Source organism: Phragmites australis, chromosome 10 (assembly GCF_958298935.1).
Source record: "Phragmites australis chromosome 10, lpPhrAust1.1, whole genome shotgun sequence".
Classification (NCBI taxonomy): domain Eukaryota; kingdom Viridiplantae; phylum Streptophyta; class Magnoliopsida; order Poales; family Poaceae; genus Phragmites; species Phragmites australis.
In genome coordinates this window covers 10,667,498-10,689,717 of record NC_084930.1, presented here as the reverse complement: position 1 = coordinate 10,689,717, position 22,220 = coordinate 10,667,498, and the positions used below count along the sequence as shown (strand labels likewise).

At 48.3% G+C, this 22,220-nt stretch overlaps 1 protein-coding gene and 1 pseudogene across 2 annotated transcripts; one reads left to right on the top strand and one right to left on the bottom strand.

Annotated features, from left to right (window-relative positions):
• The first annotated feature begins 2,958 nt into the window (after positions 1-2,958).
• On the top strand, positions 2,959-6,717 carry LOC133883755 (putative transcription factor bHLH041). Of its 2 annotated transcripts, XM_062323184.1 has the most exons (7): positions 2,960-3,233; positions 3,301-3,405; positions 3,484-3,589; positions 3,706-3,720; positions 3,802-4,599; positions 4,713-5,093; positions 6,260-6,717. In XM_062323184.1, the coding sequence occupies exons 1-7, from the start codon at positions 3,106-3,108 to the stop codon at positions 6,362-6,364; spliced, it is 1,638 nt and encodes a 545-aa protein (XP_062179168.1). In that variant the 5' UTR covers positions 2,960-3,105; the 3' UTR covers positions 6,365-6,717. The 2 variants fall into 2 exon arrangements, with proteins under 2 accessions (XP_062179169.1, XP_062179168.1); XM_062323185.1 differs by lacking the exon at positions 3,706-3,720 and having other exon boundaries at positions 2,959-3,233.
• Positions 6,718-7,111: 394 nt separating this feature from the next.
• Positions 7,112-21,734, bottom strand: LOC133931319 (histone deacetylase 2-like; annotated as a pseudogene).
• Positions 21,735-22,220: the final 486 nt, after the last annotated feature.

Below are 22,220 nucleotides of genomic sequence, written 5' to 3'. Positions count from 1 at the left end.
GTCATAGAGATATGCATGAAGCTTCTCGTGTACAATAGCACCAGACGTTACCAATTATGCTAGTGCCTCACGCCAACACCTTTGCGTAACAAATATATAGCTGCACGTCATTTAATAAAAAGGTGAGAACCCTCCATGTGGGACCATTTGCTAGTCAGACCTATCCAAACAAAAAAAAATACTACCCACATAGGACAGTGAAAATACTAAGTAAAACTGATTGATATCTATCCTAGTCATCCTAAATCAGCAGCACATGTTTCATTTACCGACTTAAAAGTCCCCTGTATTTTATTCCAACAACAACCACAAATACAAGAGCCGCTCTATGTTTTCGTATATTGGTAAACAATCTTGTGACACCTACATGTGGACCACCAATAATAGCCAACACGTTTAATTTATGTGGTCCATATATTACTTAATGCAAATGTCTATCTAGTAAGCATTTGGATCACGACAACGTGCCTTAGCTTTCCCAACGGCCAAGCCATTAGTGCCGATAAATAGAGCAACGCACCACTTGCTGCTAACCATACACAAGCCATTTGGTTTCTCATAGCATGCCCCCAAACGACGCATAACATGCCCCCTATCAGTGGCATGGGGCCTCTATTTTCTGGTGAACTAAAAAACTGGTGGCATTCTTTTCTATATCCACCCACTTTAATTAGTGTACAGCGGTTAATCCTATCCATCTCATCAATAGCATCTGATGGCTAATATTGATTTCATTTCATGCCTTCCCCCAACAAGTAATACTCCCTACTGTCATGAAAACACAACGTTTTTTGGACAAGGTTCTAGTCAACCTTATAAAATTTTGATTATCAATGTATTTTAAAATATTTTGTTTGAAAATAATAAAAAATCACACAAATGGAATTGTCTTGAAAAATACTTTAATAATATCACAAATATATTAGATTTTATAAATATATTCTAATAAAAAATAATGGTCACATCTATTACTGGAGATCGTGTCATTGTCTTAAACATTAGGTATTTGTGACTGTCGAAGTACCACTTATTTGACCCCTAGTCACCATCGTATCACACAATTAAAACTTGCATTACATGTATAAAGTACTGAAGAGGCGGCCTCCATAATAATACAATCTAAACTTCACGTATCTCACATATACAAAGCATCACAGGACCTTGTAATCTGTACTCCGTTGATCTTGTATCTTTGACTTGTAAAAGAATTATGATCTTCGACTACCCAAAAGTACGAAAGATCCCAATGCAAGATGCTAGTACCTGTGCGAGCCATTGAACTGAGGAGAGAGATAGACATGCATTGTCGTAGACCAAGTCCAATTTTAACAGCAAATTAATTATACTAGAAAAATAATCGTACGTCAGGATCATCATTCTCCTTGGATTTGGCCAACAGAAAACGTCTGGCCAACATTAGGCAGAAGTGGCTGTTCATGACATTTGCGTACGTACTTAATCTCATAACAAGACGCTTTAGGCAGAAGTGTTTTTGTTGCTGTGTTCGTAATGCATGGAGCCAACCAAAGTTCTTGACTCCACAAGCATGTAGGTGTAGCTTGTGCCAAGGGCAAAGCAAATCCTGTGAACAACAGCCATGGACGCCGTCGATTGGCTGAGGTAGATCGATGTAGATGTCTGGCCATTTTCGAGCCTTTGGCGGTTTGACCCGAGACAGGCAGAAGGAACCGATCTTTTGAATGGGAGACAGGAATCAGGATGACCGATTCTGTACTTTTCAACGAGCTCAACTATTCGTAGGCTGCAGCAATCTACTCAAGAAAGCGACATTTTCCACATCGATAATGGGCAGCTATTTTCTCATGTGCTATATATTTGTGAAGTTAGTAAAAATTGTTATATTATGAAGGATTTTCGATACACATGTGTACGTGGCATTTCTTGATACCCAATCTATATACCATAGAAATTTTGATAAATAAAGCTTAAAACACTTCCTCTTCTATCCCAAAAAATGATTGTTTCGTTGTTTACTAATTTTCAGGCCATTGAAAGTTTAAAAAGATCAGTATATCACCATTCTTCTCAAGAGACGAAAGGTGAGATTAGGGTCACAAACTCGACCCTGAAGATTAGAGGGATGGATACGGTAGCAGTGCGACGAGACACCTGTGGTGCCACAAGCTGCCGGATTTGTAAGAGTGTGATGGGAAATACCACAACCTAGGTAATAGGCAGCGGGAGGTGGTGGTGGCTGCGTAGCCAAAGACGGTGGAAAGTGGCCGATGTTGTATTGATGATGAAGGGGTGACATTGGAGTGGAGCGATGCCACCGCTGGTAGATGTGATCATTGGAGGAACCAGAAATTTGCGATACCAAGGACCAAATAAATAAAAAAAAATTGTTTGACGAAGGGGGTATATAGTGCGAATACCATCGAACCTTGAAATAATAAGAGTTAAAATGTAAGGGGTGGAGGTATGGGTTGGCGCCTGCAAGTACAGTTAGCCATTAGCTGTAGAGGGCGGTACATAGGGCTCGTTTGGTTTGAGCCCCACCTCGTTCACCCAATGCATGGGTGCATCCAAGATTTGGTGAACGATTTCACCGCCCACATCTCATCCAGGATTTGGCGTAAAAATGAACTATAGTGACACTGTAGATCTGGGCAAGCCAAAAAAATTGGCAACAAAATTGATTACTTGTTTTGTTGAAGTGTTGTATCCAAGTGAGTAACTTCTATCAACTATTAAATCAGTATGCAACAGCTCAAATTTGTCATTTTTATATGCCCCGTGAAAATTGTACATTTTCTGGTACATCAATTTAAAGCTGATTAGGACAAAATTCTAGGTGACTGAGAGATAAGAAATTTTCGGCGATAAAAAAATGAATAGAACTGTTTATTTTTGTCTTCGTTTGCATCCCTTCTGTACTTTTCAAACGAACTCTCTCTCACCAGCTCCCTCCCCTTCTGGACGCGGGTCCTGCGATGGCACCCCGGACAGATTACCTGAGACTTTCTCTCTCCCTCCCCTTCCTCCTCAGTTCTCCCGCGCGCGCTGCCTCACGTACTTAGAGACTGCTTCGGCCATGGTTCCGTAGCCTCCTAAAATGAGAGAGACACCCACGCCTTCCGGCTCATGGACGCCATCTTCGCGCTCACGGCGGGGGCCCGGGCGCGCGTCCTGGAGCGCGCTGCACCCCGCATCCCCGGCTGCCTCTACGTCTGCCTCTGGACGCCGGTGATCGCCGGCCAGCTCCCTTCCAGGTACGTCACCACTCGACCATTGCTCCCTTGCGTTCTTTGGTCTGACGGCGTGCATTGGACTGGGCAGCCATTTGTTCTGCTTGGATGCGTGGATCAGCAACGGAGGCGGAGGTGATCGCGCACGGGCGGTGTTCGAGGCGTACCGAGGAGCGCTCTGTGCCGTCGTGAGCGGGTAAGGATGAATTGCGACTCAATTTCAGTCCTTGGATTCTTCAGGTCGATTTGTTTCTGACAGCGGTCGAGTTTGCAGCTGTGTGCCCGGGTGGGCGTACAAGGACGGCCGCGCGTACATGGAGCTGCCGGAGCCTGACCTCACGGCGTCGGCGTCGCTGCAGGTGCAGCAGCAGTTCTACCATGTCAGTACATAACATACACTGCATCCTGTAAATGTTTGATTAATGAGTGTTACTTTGAATTCCATATGATCGATAGTGATTGCTGACCTCTTTCTACATTGTTGTTGCTGTAACAGGAAGCCGGTACGAAGGTACGTTTTCTTAATCATTCAAGCACTGCATTGGAGGATAAATGGAGATGACCAGCTGATCAGTTCGACGTGGTGGTGCAGATGGCGGTGTTCATGGGCTGCGACAACGGAGAGATCGAGATCGGGCTGTCGACAACCTCAGCGCCGGCGGTGGCGGACCACGTGCAGCAGTCCCTCTTGGAGGAGCTCATGCAGCTGACGCCGACGCGGCCGTCGTCGTCCTCCTCCTCGCTGCCGTCCCTCTCCATCGGGAGCCCGGAGTACTCCTCACTAATCCGTTCGATGGCGATGACGGTAGCTGCGGCCACCGAGCCATCCTCGCAAGAACGGCAGCAGCTGCCACTGCAGCCGGCGGTGCAGCTGCACGGGTTGCTCGCGCCGGTCTACGTGCCTCATGGCCACGCGCCGTTCCCGAGCGCCGAGGCCGACGACGCCGCAATGGCGCAGGCAATACTCGCGGTCATCTCCTCCTCCGCACCGCCAGCGCCGATCACCTCGGTGCCACTTCCGTCGTCCCCTCCGTGGCTGGCCCGCCACCACGAGCAGCGCTCGTCGCCACGGCGCAGGGTGGGGGCGTTCAAGGCGTACAACGCGGCGCTCTCGCCAAGGGCGCGGCCGCGGCCCGGCGCTCCGGGGCAGAGGATGATCAAGACGGCCATCGCGCTCATGGTGAGCGTGCATATGGCAATGCGCGACCGGGAGCTCGCCGCGGCGCGCCAGCAGGAGGATATCGCCGCCGCACAGCCGCCAGAGCCGCCGCCGCTGGCGGCTCAACCCACCAGCAGCCAGCTGCACCACATGATCTCGGAGCGGCGCCGGCGCGAGCGGCTCAACGAGAGCTTCCAGACTCTCAAAGCACTGCTCCCTCCCGGATCAAAGGTACAACACAACCAACCAAATCAAGCATCAAGATTTCTCAATTTCCCATTGTAAGCATCTGCAACATCGCACATTTTGAAGTCCTCACGCGTGCAATCATGATCCATTGGCAGAAGGACAAGGCAACAGTTCTCGCCAACACGACGGAATACATGAACAAGCTAATCGCCGAAGTGTGCGACCTCGAAGAGAAGAACCGGCAGCTCGAAGCGCGGCTTGGCCCGCCCGGCGAGACCCAGCAAACTGCAAGCGACGACTCTCCGGTTAAAGTGCAAGTTGATGTGACCACCGGCGCATCGATCTCAACGTCGACGTCCGGTCAGCCTCAGGAGGTGACCATTAGGGTCACCGTCCGGGCGGAGTGCGACCTGTCGGAGCTAGTGATCGCCATGCTCGCACGGATCAAGGAGATGGGGCGCTTCGCCGTGGTGACCGTCGATGCCCGGCAAAGGAGCAGCACTCATGCACAAGTCGGCATCACATTGCGAGTTGCGGTATGGACTATACTGCACTGTGTGTTCCTTCTTTTTTTTATGGTTTAAGCTTTAAGATGAACATGTTGGCGCATAAAACTAAACATGATAAGTAAGTACACGACCACGCGACACGACAAAATCCTAGGTGGACAAGCTCATACGTGTACAATAGTACGGTAAAAATTCTATTTTGAATGGTTGACTTTAACGGGGTCTCCCATTGATATCACCCTGAGAGGAAAGGCATGAAATATTGATGTGCTTGACCTGGCCTGGAAAAAACATTGAAATGTTCGAGAAAAAAACTAGCTCCGATCTGTACAGAATCTAGACTAGTCCTTGCTGTGCAATCAAAACCGTGGACCGTACAGGGGTCAAATTAGTACTTAAACTAACCTAAGCTCTTTGAATTGGCTCTAGAAGATATGACTGACCACTTGACCAATTCGGCACTCATATATAATTGAATATTGCACATGTTGCAGCTAAAGTTTCCATGGCTATGAGACTATGAATATGCTGGATAGACTAAGGCAGTGTTCTTCATGTATTCTCCTCTCAATATGGAAATCTATCGGTGACGGCTCCTCAAAGCAAGATACTTTTCAAATAGGAACAAAAAAAGGGAGGGACTTTGTGTCAGTAGATTGAAAATAAAAAAAATCAGTCACGCCGCCAGATCAACATCCAATAGCTTACACATGTTATTGTTGTAGATTTCTACTAAAATTACACATTTGTAGCAATATGATTTTAGGCTACACAATATGTTACTTAATTTATCTTCAGGGTCCTTTATGCAGAACCAGGTTGTAATCAGCGTCTTCACTTTGGTATAATCCATGTCCTATTCGGAGAAAAAAGATAGGCGACTGAGAATTAGTGTCTCCCACCCAAGAAAATAATCGAAAAATTGGCATGGCCCCTTTCAGCTCCTGATCTCCTCAGCGGCTCAGCCATCTCTAATGCGTGCCTGATATCATCTTCTCGTGATACCATCTACTACCATCTCTTAACCCGTTGTTTCTGACGCTGACAACGACCAGTAATTACTCGTGATCGAGTAGGGCTTTCAGCTGCTTGGCGTTATTGAAAAGTATGTTCAGTAGACATGTACACGGTCAGAGTACTTGCTTGTGAAGCCTAGCTAACACGATGGAGTACTTGTCAAATTGACGCTGCAGGCCGGCGACGACGAGCTCGACGAGGCATCCCTGAAGGAAGCTGTGGCGAAGGTTGTCCAGGATGCGGTGACAAGACCGCCATCGCCGCCGCCGGGGTCGCCGTAGGCTGGGCCCCGCCCGGCCGGAACCAATGGGGTGGCGCACATCAGTTTTGACCGGATCAGGGCAAGGAGAATGCAGTTTTGGAGGCACTGAATGGTGTCTGTGTTTTTCTTCAGTCGTTTTCCATGTCTTGTGATACTTCAGGCAAAGTTGATTAGGACTTTGATTTGGATTGTTAGATCAGGATTCAAGAGAGAGGAATAAGTACATAGCGGGACTGATTAGCCATCTAGTACTGTACTCAGATTAGTCGCAAGAAAATATAGCAGAGTTTTCAGATTGATGTTAGTTAGATGTCTATGCAATGCCCAATATTGTGACTAGATTTGCTATTTACAAGTCGTCTGATTTCTTTTTGTAAGTCTTAAGTCGTCTGATTCTTTGATTTGAAATTGATCTAATCGACAAAAAATGGGATTTTTGCTAAAGATAAAAATATCACCAGCTCGAGAAGAGATCATCCCCCAACAAAGAGACGATCCCATTTTTGGGTTAGTGTTGCAAAAAAAGGCAAGGTTTTGGGATGTTGCACATAACTCTCTCACTGATCTGACATCCTGGGCCCACCCGCAGCGCTACGTCCCGCGCAATCCATCTTCTTTCGTGCGATACAACTGACAATCTGGACAACAAACATGCGTTGTAAGCTGCCTCTAGAAAATCCGGAGTCTTCATGGAGGTCTTTCTGGATCGTTGCTGCTTTTACTGGAAAACAAAGACCCTGAAAACTCCTCTTTATGCACATTGACATTGTACAGCCAAGAAGGCCCTGTGTCATATATGTTGTTTATCATGTTTGTCAACATAAAAAGCATGAACTTCTTGTACACAAGATATATAAATCCAGGATATGTGTGCTTCAGTAAATTTTTTAAATGTGTGTTTCAGTATAACACTCATCACAAGTACTTGGTCAACCCAGCCGGCCACCTAGTGGTATCAAGCTTTTATTTAAGAGATTGATGATAGAATCTGCCATCACCCGAGCGCTTGACTTCATGTAGCCTCCTGATAACATGGCACAGACAGAATTCATGCACAGGAATACGGTGTTAGTGGCTTTGCGTTCCTAGCATATGAAATAAAATATGTGGGGAAAATATTTCACCTGATGTCAGCATGAGCAGTGGGATGTTTTGATCTTCGCGAACCTAAACACCTTCTCATCTCTGATCACCACACCTCAAGACATATCTGGAACGTGGAGAGAAAACATGCTGAATTGAGCGCATAGCACCTATTTGTGCACGGTGAAGAAGCAAAACAAGGAGACAGGTTGTTTGTAAAGTAGTGTTTATGGTACTTCTGCTTGCAAGGACATGAAACCCAGGCTGCTAGGCATAACTGGCACAAAGATCACCTTAGAGGTGAGGAATTCAACAGGCTGATCCAAGTTTTTTGTTGCCATCCATAATTCAGGTTGTGGAATTCTTGTTGCATTGGAAGCTGCATAGATGCATTATAGTTAAAAAATATATATAGAGCAGAGGAGAAAATTACCTTCAATCTGCCCAATGGATCACCATCCAGGTGTCTGTCCTAGCATTGTAAACAATCAACTGCGGCGGAAATCTACTTTTGGAAACCTGCAAACAATATGTTCCAAGAGGAACTGTAAATAACAAGTTTGTCAAAACTACACATACATAAACAACAAGAATGAACGGTTCTAAGTACAACAATTCTGGGGAAATATGGAGAATGCAAAACGAGGAGAAATAAATTTGAAATGAAATTATGGAGGAAAGCACAGTTGTCACTATAGTTGTGCATGATCAATTTATCAGAGGGTAATATGAGAAATAATATCAGAGGCCCAACGTAGGGTGAAGGGACCAAAGTTGTTCTGATTCAGACCTCCTGCTTAGTAGAAAACAGAGGCAAGCAATTTATACAGCATCATGGTCCATGGATGCACTTACTTGACATCAAATGTTAAAATGACACACTAAAATTCACTTTTATGTCCAGTTCATTGAAATTCGGACCATATATCATGCAAATGTGACACTTTTAACATAATCTTGTACCCATTATAACCCTTTTAGTAACTGCCAATTTTGCAGAGATGCCACTATTAAATTGTAAATTTACCTCGAGAGCCTTGTCAAGTTGCTCCAAGTATTCATCCGCTTTTGTCCCGCTCTATATAATACACAACCCCATAATTAGGAATTACGCACAAAAAAAAAACAAATGGTAAATAACAGGTTGCAAAATGAACTTACAACTAATTCAACTTTTTGATTAATGTACCGCTTAGCAACATGATCCTGAAACGAAGTCATGCAAGTTTACAAAGAAATAGAAATTCAGAAATATATCTGGTATTGAACCAAACAGAATGGATGCATGCTAAGGTTCCTTCCAGGTATGAATGTAAGGGGTTCAGATAAGATAACAAGTGAGACAAGAAAGAAAATTCTAGGCAGATCATCTCTACATCATAAGCAGACCCGAATTGCACTTTGTAAAACACTCGGCGGCTTTTGAAACAAGCCGGGTGACCTCTTATCGCCTAAGCAACCTGAATCGTACGTTTCTTAATGGTAATTATTAGATAACCAACAGCCGTAACAAATATGTGCAAGGAACATTCCAGATGTGAATACTTACTGTTGGGGATCATCTCCCGCCATCCCCGCACCCGAAGACAACTGCGAGGTTAGTTGGAGGTGCTGCGTGATAGCTGTCGTGCTGGTTGCATCTTCTTCTCACCGGATCGGCGCATGCGAAGGCTGACCGATCTCGATTGTCGGGCGAAGCCCCAATTCGCGTCCCGCGTCCTTCGGCCCATGCGAAGACAAGACCAGGTCTTCGCCAGGAGGCGGCGAAGGTAGCTCGTCAGGAGGTCGGACGAAGAGGGTTTCGATATCCTTCGGTTGGACGGCTAGCTTGACAATGGGCCCAGTTGTCCTGGGCACGGTTGTAATTATGGGATCATGCTCATTTATACCATATTACCCCCGGATATTCCGGGAATGTAGCAGGTTTGAGGGTAATATGTGTAAACCGGGCCCGTGATCGACGGGTACGGGCTATAAATAGAGCCACAGTGTAACCGTGAAAGGTAATCGAAAACTGTTCTACTTCTAGTACACGTCACTATAAGGGACCTTCGCTACCTCCACCCCCGAAGGCCCTCCTTATCTAGGACTTCGATCCCAACAGTTGGCGCCGTCCGCGGGATCGAACCCACGAAGGCATGCCACCCAAGAAGAAAGCGAAGCCACCTGGAGGAGCGGAGGCGCTACTAGAACTCCCAGCCGCGGTCGGACCTTTGGCCGACAGAACCACTCCGGCGGTACCAGAATCAGGCAATGCCTCGGCCGGGGGGGCTTCGGCTGCACAAGAGCAGCATTGCGAAGTTGACACAGCGCCACAACAAACTGCCGATGGCCGACATGACAACGCACTTTGGGTGGAGACGGAGCAAATGCCAATCATGGAGCCAATAGATCACATTCACTTCGATCTTCCAGAAAAAGAAGGCGAAAGAGGGCGAAGCGAAGAATGGGAGGAACTAGGCGACTTCGCGGAGTTGGAGCATGATGAAGAAACAAACGAAGAACGAAACGCTAGGCTAGAAGCTGAGGAGTTGGAAAGGCAAATTGCGCACAAAAAGCGCATGTTGGATGGCCTAACAGCGACCCGGAAAGCTGCGGAGTACCGCCGGCGGGCAGACGAAGCAAGAAAAACGTTGGAAAGGATCCAGGAGGAAATCGATATACTCCAAGCAGAAGGCATGTCTCGCCGGCCGACACCACCGGGAGATTTGATACGAGCCTCGCAAGAAGTTCGGCGAAGATATTCCATGGGAGATCCTGAGTCACCCCTAGCAATGGACCTGCAAAATCAGCCATGGCCGTTAGGATTCAAAATGCCCAGAGTGGTTATGTTCGATGGAGAATCGGATCCGAGAGAATTTGTCATGAGCTTCGAGGCAGCCGTAGAGTCAGCTGGTGGAGACGGTGTAACCTTGGCGAAGGCTTTCGTATTGGCGATCAAGGGAATAGCAAGGTCGTGGTACTCCGCTCTACCCCCGGGATCCATATATTCATGGGAACAGCTACGCACTGCCCTGTACATCAACTTCCAAGGGAACCGGGCGGATAACATCACCGCAACTGACCTCTTCGCGCTGAAGCAGCAACCGACAGAAACTTTACAGAGCTATATGCGCCAATTCGTACACATACGTTGTCAGGCGAAGGAATTGAGCGAAGATACGATCATCGATGCCGCAATACAGGGCATCAGAGGGGGCCTTTTGGCAGGAAAGCTCACCAGAAAAAGATCCACAAGCGTCTAGGAGCTACTAAACAAGATGGAAGAATACTCAAGATCTGAACTTGATCATCTACGAAGGAAAAACGAGTTTACGGCCTCAAGAGTAAAGCATGCACCACCTAAGGAGGCAGTTGGTGGCAATCAGAGAGACAGACCTCAGCGTCCAAGAAAACCCGAAGGTCCTGATTATCCAAGCCAAAAAGAAATCAACCAGATCAACCCCGGCCCGCCCGAAGTAGTCCAAGGCTTGTGCGAAGCCTACAACTCGTCCAATAGAGGAGGCCGGGCGGGCAGGGGAAGAGGCCGCGGAGTTAGAGGAGGACGACCTTCGCATGACCCGGCAACCTTTTACTGTGAGCTGCACGGCGAAGGAGCAGGCCACCGGACTAAACATTGCCCACAAGTCGTGGCCATGAAAGAAAGTTTAGCGAAGCAGTCGGTAGATAACAGAAGGACAGTTCACCATGCAACAAGCTTCGCAAGAAGCGAAGGGTGGCACAACCACAATCAGAACGTGGTGTTTCCGAACCAATGGCATCAAATTCCAGCACCCCAATTTGCACCCACACCTTCAGCCCAATTTGATCAAACTAGGCAACTGAACATTCGGGGCGATCTACCCCCACCTCCGCCAAGACCTGCAATCGAGGCACCACCAGAAAGTAGCAAATCAGTTAATGCCATAAACAATGGGTACAGTGTGGTGCTGGCTATTTCAGGGGGGTCCAGCCAGCAAACAGAATCCAAGAGACAGCGAAAAGAATACGTACGAAGGGTTAACCACGTCGGAGTGGGACCAACGTACATCAATTCAATATGGTCTAACATTCCCATTACATTCTCGCAGGAGGATATGAGGGTATTAGATTATCCGCACACAGATGCCTTAGTCATTACCGCGAACATCTCGGGAAACGAAGTACACAGGATATTGATCGATGGAGGAAGTTCTGCAGACATTATCTTCGCTGATGCCTTCGATAAGATGGGGCTGCGAAGAAGTGACTTGAAACAAGCTGGGTCACCATTGCTAGGCTTCCGTGGAAACACAATCAACGCTCTGGGGAAATTAACAATCCCAGTGTCATTTGGCGAACAGATGAATTTCCGCACAGAGGAAATTACCTTCGACGTGGTGGACATTAGTTACCCATACAATGCGATATTTGGGAGGGGGTTCCTCAATAAATTCAGAGCAATACCGCACCACGCTTATTTGTGCATGAAGATGCCTGGCCCAGAAGGAGTCATAAAGGTGTTGGGAGATCAGCGAGTTGCTAGGCGAATCGAAGTAGGAATAGCCCCAGGAAGAAGAAATGTCCACAACATCGCAGACCCTTCAACGGGTGCCGAAGCAGGCCACAGCAGGCAAACCATAGAGAAATGTGCGAAGGCTGCACCAGAAGGACCTACCAGAATAGTACGACTAAATCATGAAGAAGATAAGAAGATTACAATAGGGGCAGAGGCCCCGGCAGAAGATCAGCAACAACTTGTAATGTTCCTTCGCAGGAACAACGATGTCTTCGCGTGGTCCCCTAGAGACCTGCAAGGAGTGAGTCAAAGCATCATTCAGCACAAGCTAAATGTGGACCCAAAAGCGAAGCCAAGGAAACAGAAGCTTAGAAAAGCTTCGGGGGAAAGAGAAGAAGCAGCAAAGGTCGAAGTAGAAAAACTGCTCGATGCCGGAGTAATACACGAGGTTATGCACTCGGAATGGCTGGCCAACCCAGTATTAGTAAGGAAAAGCAATGGAAAGTGGAGAATGTGCATCGATTTCACAGATTTAAACAAAGCTTGCCCCAAAGATGACTTTCCACTGCCTAGAATTGACCAGCTCAAGACTCCGCAGCCGGCTGCGAGATGCTAAGCTTCCTAGATGCTTATGCTGGGTATCATCAAATATGGATGGCAAAGGAAGACGAAGACAAAACGAGTTTCAGAACCTCTTTCGGAACATACTGTTTCGTAAGAATGCCTTTTGGACTCTGGAATGCTGGAGCAACCTTTACAAGATTGGTGCAGGCCGCGTTAAAGCCGCAGCTGGGGCAAAATGTATTGGCCTATGTTGATGACATAGTAGTAAAAAGTACCAGGAGAAACCATCACATCGAAGACCTCCGGGAAACCTTCGATAATCTGCGAAGAGCAGGTTTAAAATTAAACCCAGAGAAATGGGTCTTCAGAGTGCAATCCGGAAGACTCCTGGGGTTCCTAGTGTCGAAAAGAGGAATCGAAGCGGATCCTCAGAAGATACAAGCAATTTTAGATATGAAACCGCCACATAACAGTAAACAAGCCCAACGCTTGACAGGAAGACTAGCAGCATTGAACAGGTTCATTGCGAAGTCCGCCGAGCGAAGCCTACCACTCTTCAAGGTGTTAAGAAGTTCTAATCCTTTCAAATGGGGTGCCGAGCAGCAGGCTTCCTTCGATGAGTTAAAAGTATACTTGACGAAGCTTACAGCATTGACCAGCCCGGATCCAGGCGCAGATTTGCTGTTATACATAGCGGCATCCCCCTCAGCAGTCAGCGCTGTTCTCGTGCAGGAAAAACCCGAAGGTAACAGGCTGCGCCAAGCACCAGTGTATTATGTATCTGAAGTACTAGCAGGCCCAAAGAAGTCATACACAGAGTTGGAAAAAGTAGCATATGCACTAGTAATGGCATCCCGCAAGCTCCGCCACTATTTCACTTCTCACAAGATTACAGTGGCAACTTCCCTACCCCTTCGTGACATGTTCGAAAACAAAGAAGCCATCGGAAGAATAGCGAAGTGGGCAACAGAGATAGCTCCATTCATGATTGTCTTCGTGGCACGAACATCATTAAAATCACAGGCGCTGGCAGATTTCGTGGCGGAATGGTCACCTTCATCTGAGACTTTAGATGACGAAGCAGCAAAACCTATCTGGACCGCGTACTGTGATGGAGCCTGGCGAGCTGCAGGAGCAGGAGTCTCGGCAGTAATATTTTCACCTTCGGGGACGAAGCTGCGGTACGCCGCCAGGTTAGAGTTCCGATCCACAAACAATACGGCGGAATACGAAGTTGTACTCCTGGCACTTCGCAAGGCAAAGGCTTTGGGAGCTTGAAGAATACTTGTCAAAATAGACTCGAAGGTTGTAGCAAGCCAGATTGAAAAAACATTCCAGGCAAAGGAACCAGAGCTGATCAAGTACAGAGCAGCAGTGCAAAGAATGGAAAAATACTTCGTCGGATTCACGGTCAAGAGTGTATCGAGGAATGATAACAACGAAGCAGATGAGCTAGCAAAAGCGGCTTCGCAGAACATGCTCATGCCTCCAGATGTCTTCTATCAGAAACTAACTGAACCGGCCCTTGATGACAGTTCCAACCAAACGCGCCTGGTCGCAACAATTGAGAGCGAAGACTGGCATCTTCCGATAATGGCATATCTACAGGGCCAAAGGGATATCGAAGATCAGGTCGAAGAAAAGCGCATGGCTCAGAGGGTAAGAAATTATAAAGTTATAGACAAAAATCTGTACAAAGCAGGAGTCTGCGCACCATTCTTGCGATGCATATCTCAGAAAGAAGGCCAACAACTGTTAAGTGAAATTCACAGCGGGTTGTGCGGCTCACATATCGGAACAAGGGCTTTGGTAGGAAAAGCATACAGACAGGGCTTTTATTGGCCAACGGCTGTAAGTGATGCGGACCAACTGGTAAGAAGTTGCCAACAGTGCCAATTCTGGGCGAAGGGATCAAACAGACCGACAACGAAGACACAACTTATTCCGCCGATATGGCCATTGCGGCGATGGGGAATCGATATTGTCGGGCAACTGCCGCCAGCCCCAGGAAATTTGCGGTATGCGGTGGTGGCAGTATAGTACTTTTCAAAATGGGTAGAAGCAATGCCACTTGTGAGCATAACGTCAAAAAACATACAAAAATTCCTATGGCAGAATATTGTGTGCCGCTTTGGGGTTCCAAGCGAAGTAACCATGGACAATGGTACTCAGTTCGATAGCGCGGGATTTAGAGATTTTTGTAATGGTCTGGGCATAAAATTAATGTTTGCATCAGTTTACCACCCACAATCTAATGGCGCAGTTGAGAGAGCAAATGACATCATCTTCGCAGGGGTTGCGAAGCGTCTTCAAGGATTGCCACAAGGAAAGTGGGTTGAAGAATTGCCCAAGGTACTATGGTCATTAAGAACAACGGTTGCAAGACCAACAGGATACACGCCATTTCGCCTCCTATTTGGCGAAGAGGCCATGACTCCAGAGGAATGCAAAACAAAATCATTCAGGGTCGGGAATGAACTAGACCAATGCGAGGAACTTTCATCGAAAGATGCCCTCGAAGAAGTAAGATTGCAAGCCGCAAAAAACCTGGCCACTTACCAAAAAGAGACAAGAAAATGGAGAGATAGGAATGTATCCGAAAAGACCTTCGCACCCGGAGACTTGGTGTTGCGAAGATTTGGTACAGCAGCATCGTTTGGCAAACTTCAGAGTAAATGGGATGGCCCCTTCATAGTTAAAAGATCTCTGAGACATGGTTCTTATCATCTAGCAAATATGGAGGGTGAAGAGCTTCCACACACATGGAATGCAGACAACCTTCGCAAGTTCTACGCCTGAAGATCGGTAATTAGAGTCTGAGACTCCAATGTAATTTTTAATTTTCGTAGTAGTTCTTGTAATCGCATTGCAAGGGTACTGCACTCTTTTCCTCACAGGGGGACCCATTCACCAGGGGTGAGGTTTTTAACGAGGCAGGAACCCATGTAAACAATGATAGTGCCACCCCCCCCCCCCCAAAAAATGTTGCTTGTCTTGAGTAGTAGTACTTTTCGTCGAAGTGCGCCAGCCTAAAGAGATTGGCGCACAATCGACGACTAGAACGCGGTGCGAAGTGTAGGCAAGCAAGCGTACACTTGCGACGTTCGCGGAATTATAAAAACCGCCAGGGGCTAAGAGTGCCTGCCCCCGCACCGAAGGGAAAAACAAACCTTCGCGATAGAAAAAACGAAGTATCGCCGAGCCAAAGAAAAGGCAACGAACTTCGCCGAAAGTCGGGGGCTAAGAGTGCCTGCCCCCGTACCGAAGGGGAAAACAAGCCTTCGCGATAGAAAAAACGAAGTATCGCCGAGCCAAAGAAAAGGCAACGAACTTCGCCGAAAGTCAGGGGCTAAGAGTGCCTGCCCCCGCACCGAAGGGAAAAATAAACCTTCGCGATAGAAAAAATGAAGTATCACCGGGCCAAAGAAAAGGCAACGAACTTCGTAGAAAGTCGGGGGCTAAGAGTGCCTGCCCCCGCACCGAAGGGTAAAACAAACCTTCGGGACAAAAAAAATGAAGTGTCCCTAAGCCAACTAAAAGGCAGCGCACTTCGTCAAGGGCAGGGGGCTAGGAGTGCCTGCCCAAATATCAACCGTCCAACGAGTTGAAGCCAAAAACCTTCAAAGCTAGACGTCAGAGGCCAAGATCGCTTGCCCCCCACCAAGCCGAAGTTACCTGCGAGTAAAAGTCGGGGGGGGGGGGGGGGACGGCCTTCGTCAAGAAAGTCTAAACCCAGTAGAATCGCAGGAAACTGTGGTGAAAATCGGGGGATGGCCTTCGTCAAGAAAGTCTAAACCGAAGAGTCCAACAAAGGCTTAGAGCGCAGCGCACCAAAAAAATGCTTCGGGCGTCATGCCGGTAAAGGTGTAACAAAAGAACAAATCATAACAAAAACCCAATTTATTCCGCATCAAAATCAACATCTGGATCAACAAAATCCTTATACAAACGACTGAAAGAAAATTGATAATTGATGCCTTCACTGGCATGGAAACGCGACGACGGGGCCGAAGGGGCTCCAACTTGATTACAATGAGACTGCGACATAGGAGCTTCGCCATCACTACCACTTCGCATAGCTACTTGCGAAGAGGGACCACGCCGATAGCACAATTGGGGTCTGTGTGAAAACGGCTCCTCGTCTTGAGGTTCAATCTTCGGCTCAACGAGCACCGATGTGCCGTCAACGTCCCCTCTCGCCGCACGATGCAGATTTCGTTCAGCTCGTCAACTAACTAGCGTCGAAGGACTAACAGATTTCCAAAACGCTTTTGTCCTAGCGTTCATATCGTCATACGATCTACACTTCGCATGCCAATACCGCTCCAAATCGATATTAGCATGACGTCGGTGAAATGATTCCCAACAGGACCAGGACACATAAAAATTATCCCTCATCATAGACAAAGGCACAGCTTCTTCGGCTACCTGCGCAGTGTCCGAAGCAAGGACCTGCGCAGGGAGCGCAAAAAGGTCAATAACACTTCGATATGAATATATAATGTATTACATAGCCAGTGTGTCACATCGCTAAATTATAAAAACAAAAGCATAAACAACACGACCCTTCGCGCCAATTCATCCCACCTTCCCAGTATCTTCAGCAGCCATAGTTGTTGGTTTCGACAAGGTGTCATCCCTCGCCTTGGCCTAACAATAAATACATTATTGCTACATATAACCACTGTCATAACCTTCGACAAGAAAAAAAAAGTTAAGTAGCCATACCCTCTGCCGGTTCAACTCGGCCTCTCGAAGAGCGAGCTCGCGGCCATGCTTGCACCAGTAATTGGTGGTGAATGATCGAGCAGTGCTCTTCGATGCTTTTGTAACGGCCGAAGTTGACAGATCCGAAGGATACTGGAAGGAAGGTCGTTGGAGAGCAATGTGATGGTCGCAACCCGTCATCTCCACAGATTGTACGAGACTTCGGGCGGCAACCATGGCGCAGAAGTTGCTGTAAAGTTGTGCAGCTGGAAGGAGGCTACTACTGGTCTCATTGATCCAACCAATAAGCCCACCCAGTCCTACGAGTTCAAGTGATGGGGGAGTCGCCGAGGCGCCTATACCTTCGAAGGTACGGCTGATTGCTTCGCAAGCGGCAACCGCCTTCGGCTCAAGCTCCCCAATGACATTAAGGGCATCGTCATTGTAAGCCTTCACTTCGCTTAGTTCATTCTGTAGCCGCTCAGCTTTCTCTTTCTCCGACGCGCAAAGTGCTTCCAATTCGCAAACTTGCGCTTCGGAGGACTGCAGATTCTGCCGAAGGCAACTCACTTCGCTGTCCACGATCCCCTTCACCGAGCGAAGGGCGTCGACCTCCATTTGAAGCCGCTGCAATCGTGACTCTGCATCCTTCGCACGCCACGACATCTCGCGCTTCTGGCCCTCAGCTTTTTCCGCCCGTTTTTGTAGCAAGTCAATCTGGGCCTGAGCGCTTCGGGCATGGGCTTCGGACTTTTCTGCTTGCTTACGTTGAGCTCGGGAGAGGAGCAAAACCTGAAAGATCAAATGTAAGTTAGTAAAATACCAAGTTTTCTTTCTATCAATGTAAGAAAATATTCGATATACCTTCGTTATAGACACGTCGGATGCATCGATCAATTCGCTAGAAGACTTCTGAGCAAGCGGGATTTCGAGCTCAGGAAGAACGAAGGTTCCAAAAATCTTTCTCGCATCGCTGACCTCCCCGACACTCGGTTCAAAGGCGGCGGCCCGCAAAGCCTCGGGCTCAAGGGCCTTCGCGTCGAGCAGCCCGCCAAGCCCCATCAAGCCCTTCCCTCTGCGGCGGGGCGCACTTGGCGTGGAATCTTCGCTCTCGGAAGATGAGCTCGAAGGTGAGGAGGGCGACGAGTACGCCGCCACCTCTATGTCGTCGCCACCTTCGGCTACAGGATCCTCTGGAACGCCGGGCTCAGATACTGCACCCGTCTCCGTCAATTCTTCGTCGTCGCTCAGAATTAACGTCGGAAGATCGACGCGCGAACAAAACAGGGATTTCGGCGCCTGGGTCTCCTGCGCTCCTTCGGAACTCTCCCGACGGGTCGTGTCACACGAAGCAGCGGAGCCCTCCGGAGACATTTCTGCGTGAGACTCGGGCGCGGCTTCGCGTGGTTTTTTACGGAGGGCAACAACTTTTTTGGTATGGCCCGTTTTTGGCGATCGCTCTGAGAGCTTCCTCTTCGTCGGAGGGCCAGCAGCGGGTTCTTCGCCCGTGGAAGGACTTTTGCCTGTGGTGTGGTCCAACCCGTGGGCGGAGTCGCCCTCATCCCCCGCTTCCGCTGCTAGGGAGCCTCCCGCATTACTTTGCAGCACAGCGGCAATCTTCGGCCGCTCATCATATGACATACCACGATAATCGAAGATTCTGTTCAATCTGCGGTTAATTCCCTGGTCGGCGCACAGTTGCGCTTCGCCGGGAGTAATCTTGCCGACTAGCATCACAGCCTTCGCCTCCACTTCAGCAACTGACAAATCTAAAAAAAATTAACAACTGTTAGATGAGAAGATTTAAATTAAGTAAGAATGCACGGCCAAGAGGGTACCTGCGAAGCCTTCCACAGTAGGATGAGGATGGCAAAGCCCCTCGGGCCCTTTCTCCCCGAAGGCCGGAATAGCCCAGCCATGGCTAAGAGGCCAGACCCCGGCCGCCAAATACTCCTCCACCAAATCACGAGTTGAGAGATGCTTCGCACACCGGGCGAAGGCTTCAAGCGCGGTTTGGTGCGATGGTTTCAACCGCACATCTGGTGCACGGTTTCCCTTGACCTCTTCGCATTTCGATACAAGGTAGTCTTCGGCTTCCACCTTGTGGTAAAACCACCATTGAGTCCAATCGCTAGGCCACTTATTCTTGTATACAACCATGGGAGTAGACAGGCTGGCGCGGTAGGCGAAGTTTAGACAACCGTAGTGTGCTTCGCTCTGGACTTTGCGGACAAAGACCGGCTTTGGTTGATGATGCAGACAGTGCGCGGCGGAGAAGGCCCTTGCGGAAGCCTTAACCCCCTCCGATCGAGCGGCCCAGGCGAAAAGACTCATTCTGACTATGGCGTTAGGCGTCAACTGATGCAAATATACCTCGAAGAGTTTTAACACCTTGATTACCATCTCGTCACAGGGAAGCCGAAGGCCAGCCCTAAAATAATGCACAAACACGATAGCTTCATCGTCAACGGGCTCCGGTGTCTCTTGCTTCCCGGGAAGCCGGACATTCGAGACATCACTAATCAGCCCTTCCCTGACAAGGCCAGCTAGAACTTCGCCATCTACCTTAGACTGTCCAATCCAGTAAGTCTTCGGTCGGGACGACCTGTGTTTCGGAGCCATCTAGTTCAAGGAAATCCTCCTGCAGTGCGAAGGCAATCGGGGGCTTCGTCTAGGGCGTCCGAAGAACTGTAACTTACTTCGTATGAGAGCGACAACTTTAAACGAGGGCACGGTACAAAAAATTTTGACAGCATCTGGTATTTATAGGGGGATTCAGACGCGGTTACAACTTCCAGCATCGAAAATTGAACCGACACCGGAAACCGTGCTCGGATAACTACCATGAACATTAAATGCAGGTAGTTATAGATATCGTTGCGGCGGTGCTAAATGGTATTAAAAAACCACACAAAACAAATAAATTTTTTTAACAGCGTGCCGAAGGGGGACGGCGTTTAGATATTTCGAAGACTACAGGCTCGGCCTATCGAAGATAAACCTTGCCAGTAGGGGGCTACTGTTGGGGATCATCTCCCACCATCCCCGCACCCGAAGACAACTGCGAGGTTAGTTGGAGGTGCTGCGTGATAGCTGTTGTGCTGGTTGCATCTTCTTCTCACCAGATCGGCGCATGCGAAGGCTGACCGATCTCAATTGTTGGGCGAAGCCCCAATTCGCGTCCCGTGTCCTTCGGCCCATGCGAAGACAAGACCAGGTCTTCGCCAGGAGGCGGCGAAGGTAGCTCGTCAGGAGGTCGGACGAAGAGGGTTTCGATATCCTTCGGTTGGACGGCTAGCTTGACAGTGGGCCCAGTTGTCCTGAGCACGGTTGTAATTATGGGATCATGCTCATTTATACCATATTACCCCCGGATATTCCGGGAATGTAGCAGGTTTGAGGGTAATATGTGTAAACCGGGCCCGTAATCGGCGGGTACGGGCTATAAATAGAGCCACAGTGTAACCGTGAAAGGTAATCGAAAACTGTTCTACTTCTAGTACACGTCACTATAAGGGACCTTCGCTACCTCCACCCCCGAAGGCCCTCCTTGTCTGGGATTTCGATCCCAACACTTACAAAGGGATAAATCCCAGCATTGTACATGTCCAAAGTGTAAACCCTTCCTGCAAGTGGAAAATTGGCATCAGAACGACATGTATAATGAACAGAAAATAAGCAGGAAAATAAAATAAAGTCCATACCATCATTAGCAAAATCTTTTCCACCCTATTCCTCTGTCGAACAGTGGTGAAATCCTCCACCAACATTAATGGCCCATCCTCTCTCAAGCGTAAGTTTGGCCGATAAAATGGACCCTCCCACCTATGGAGAGAATCAGAGAAAAATAACTTACATTCTTCTCAGATACTCAACTTATGCAGCTGGGTTCTACACAATCCAAATGGGAGCACCAAATCACAAGACATTACCTGCTTCCGGAACGGGTACAGTAGCTTTCCCTGCACAAGCCAATTAGGAATAAGCGCCACAGGAGGGACCTACGATATACTGTGATTTGGTGCAGGCTGTACAATTTGCTAACTATGCTGTACAACATTTCATTAATCATAAGCTAACTATGCTGTACAATTTGCCACCACTCAGTCCAATTCCACCTCTTTTGAATAATCAATAGCTCGGTACCTCTACAATAGATGCAACCCTGAAGCTGCTTTTGAGGCTGTTCAGGTATGCCACCGAGTGCACCTGGTCAAGCAAGCCGTGCATGAGACTCGGAGCAAAAACACACCGGATTATAAACCAGGCGAAAAGTATATTCTTGATTCTTGGTCATTACCACTAACAAATCCTCCTTGGAGGCTTCCAACGGCTCCACAACTCTGTTCTTCTGCAAGTACCCTTCCTTGATGAGGAACTTGCAGATGCTGTCCTATTTGGAGGAATCAAACGGGTGCCTGCACAAGACATTGCACACGCGCACATTGTCAAACACACACAGCCGATGCTTCTCTCCATGCATAGCGACATGGGTAGGCAGGCAACTCACAGCTTCTCGATTCCGAGGAAGGCGATGTCGTAGGCCGGCGAGTAGACCACCGGCGCCTGCGAGAAACAAACGCAATTGAAATCGAAACATGGGCAGCTCGTCCGGTCCTTGGAACGGAGGGGGGGGGGAGGTGGTTTGGGACCGACCTTTGAGGCGGGGACGTCCATGTAGAGCTTGCTGGAGAGGATTCAGTTGCGGCGGAGGGGCTCCGCGGGGGCAGGCGGAGCAGGCCATCCGCCACCAGCGGGAGAGGGAGAGGGGGCGCGTGGGGTTGGGGCGGAACCGAATGGCCGCGCTGCGGGGGTTGCGCCACCGGCCAGGGGCTTCTGCCGCCGCGTTTGCGCGCGCTTGCCGCGGAGGAGAGGAACAGCAGTACTCATGCGCTAAACAAACCACAACTAGGGCATTATTGTTTAAGAAGATAAATACACCATCCTAAGTACTGTTATAAGGGTAGAAATGATATGCGTTAGGAAGTTGCCTATGTCTAACAAAATCCACCGTTTAGTAAAACAGGTAAATTAGTACCTTCAT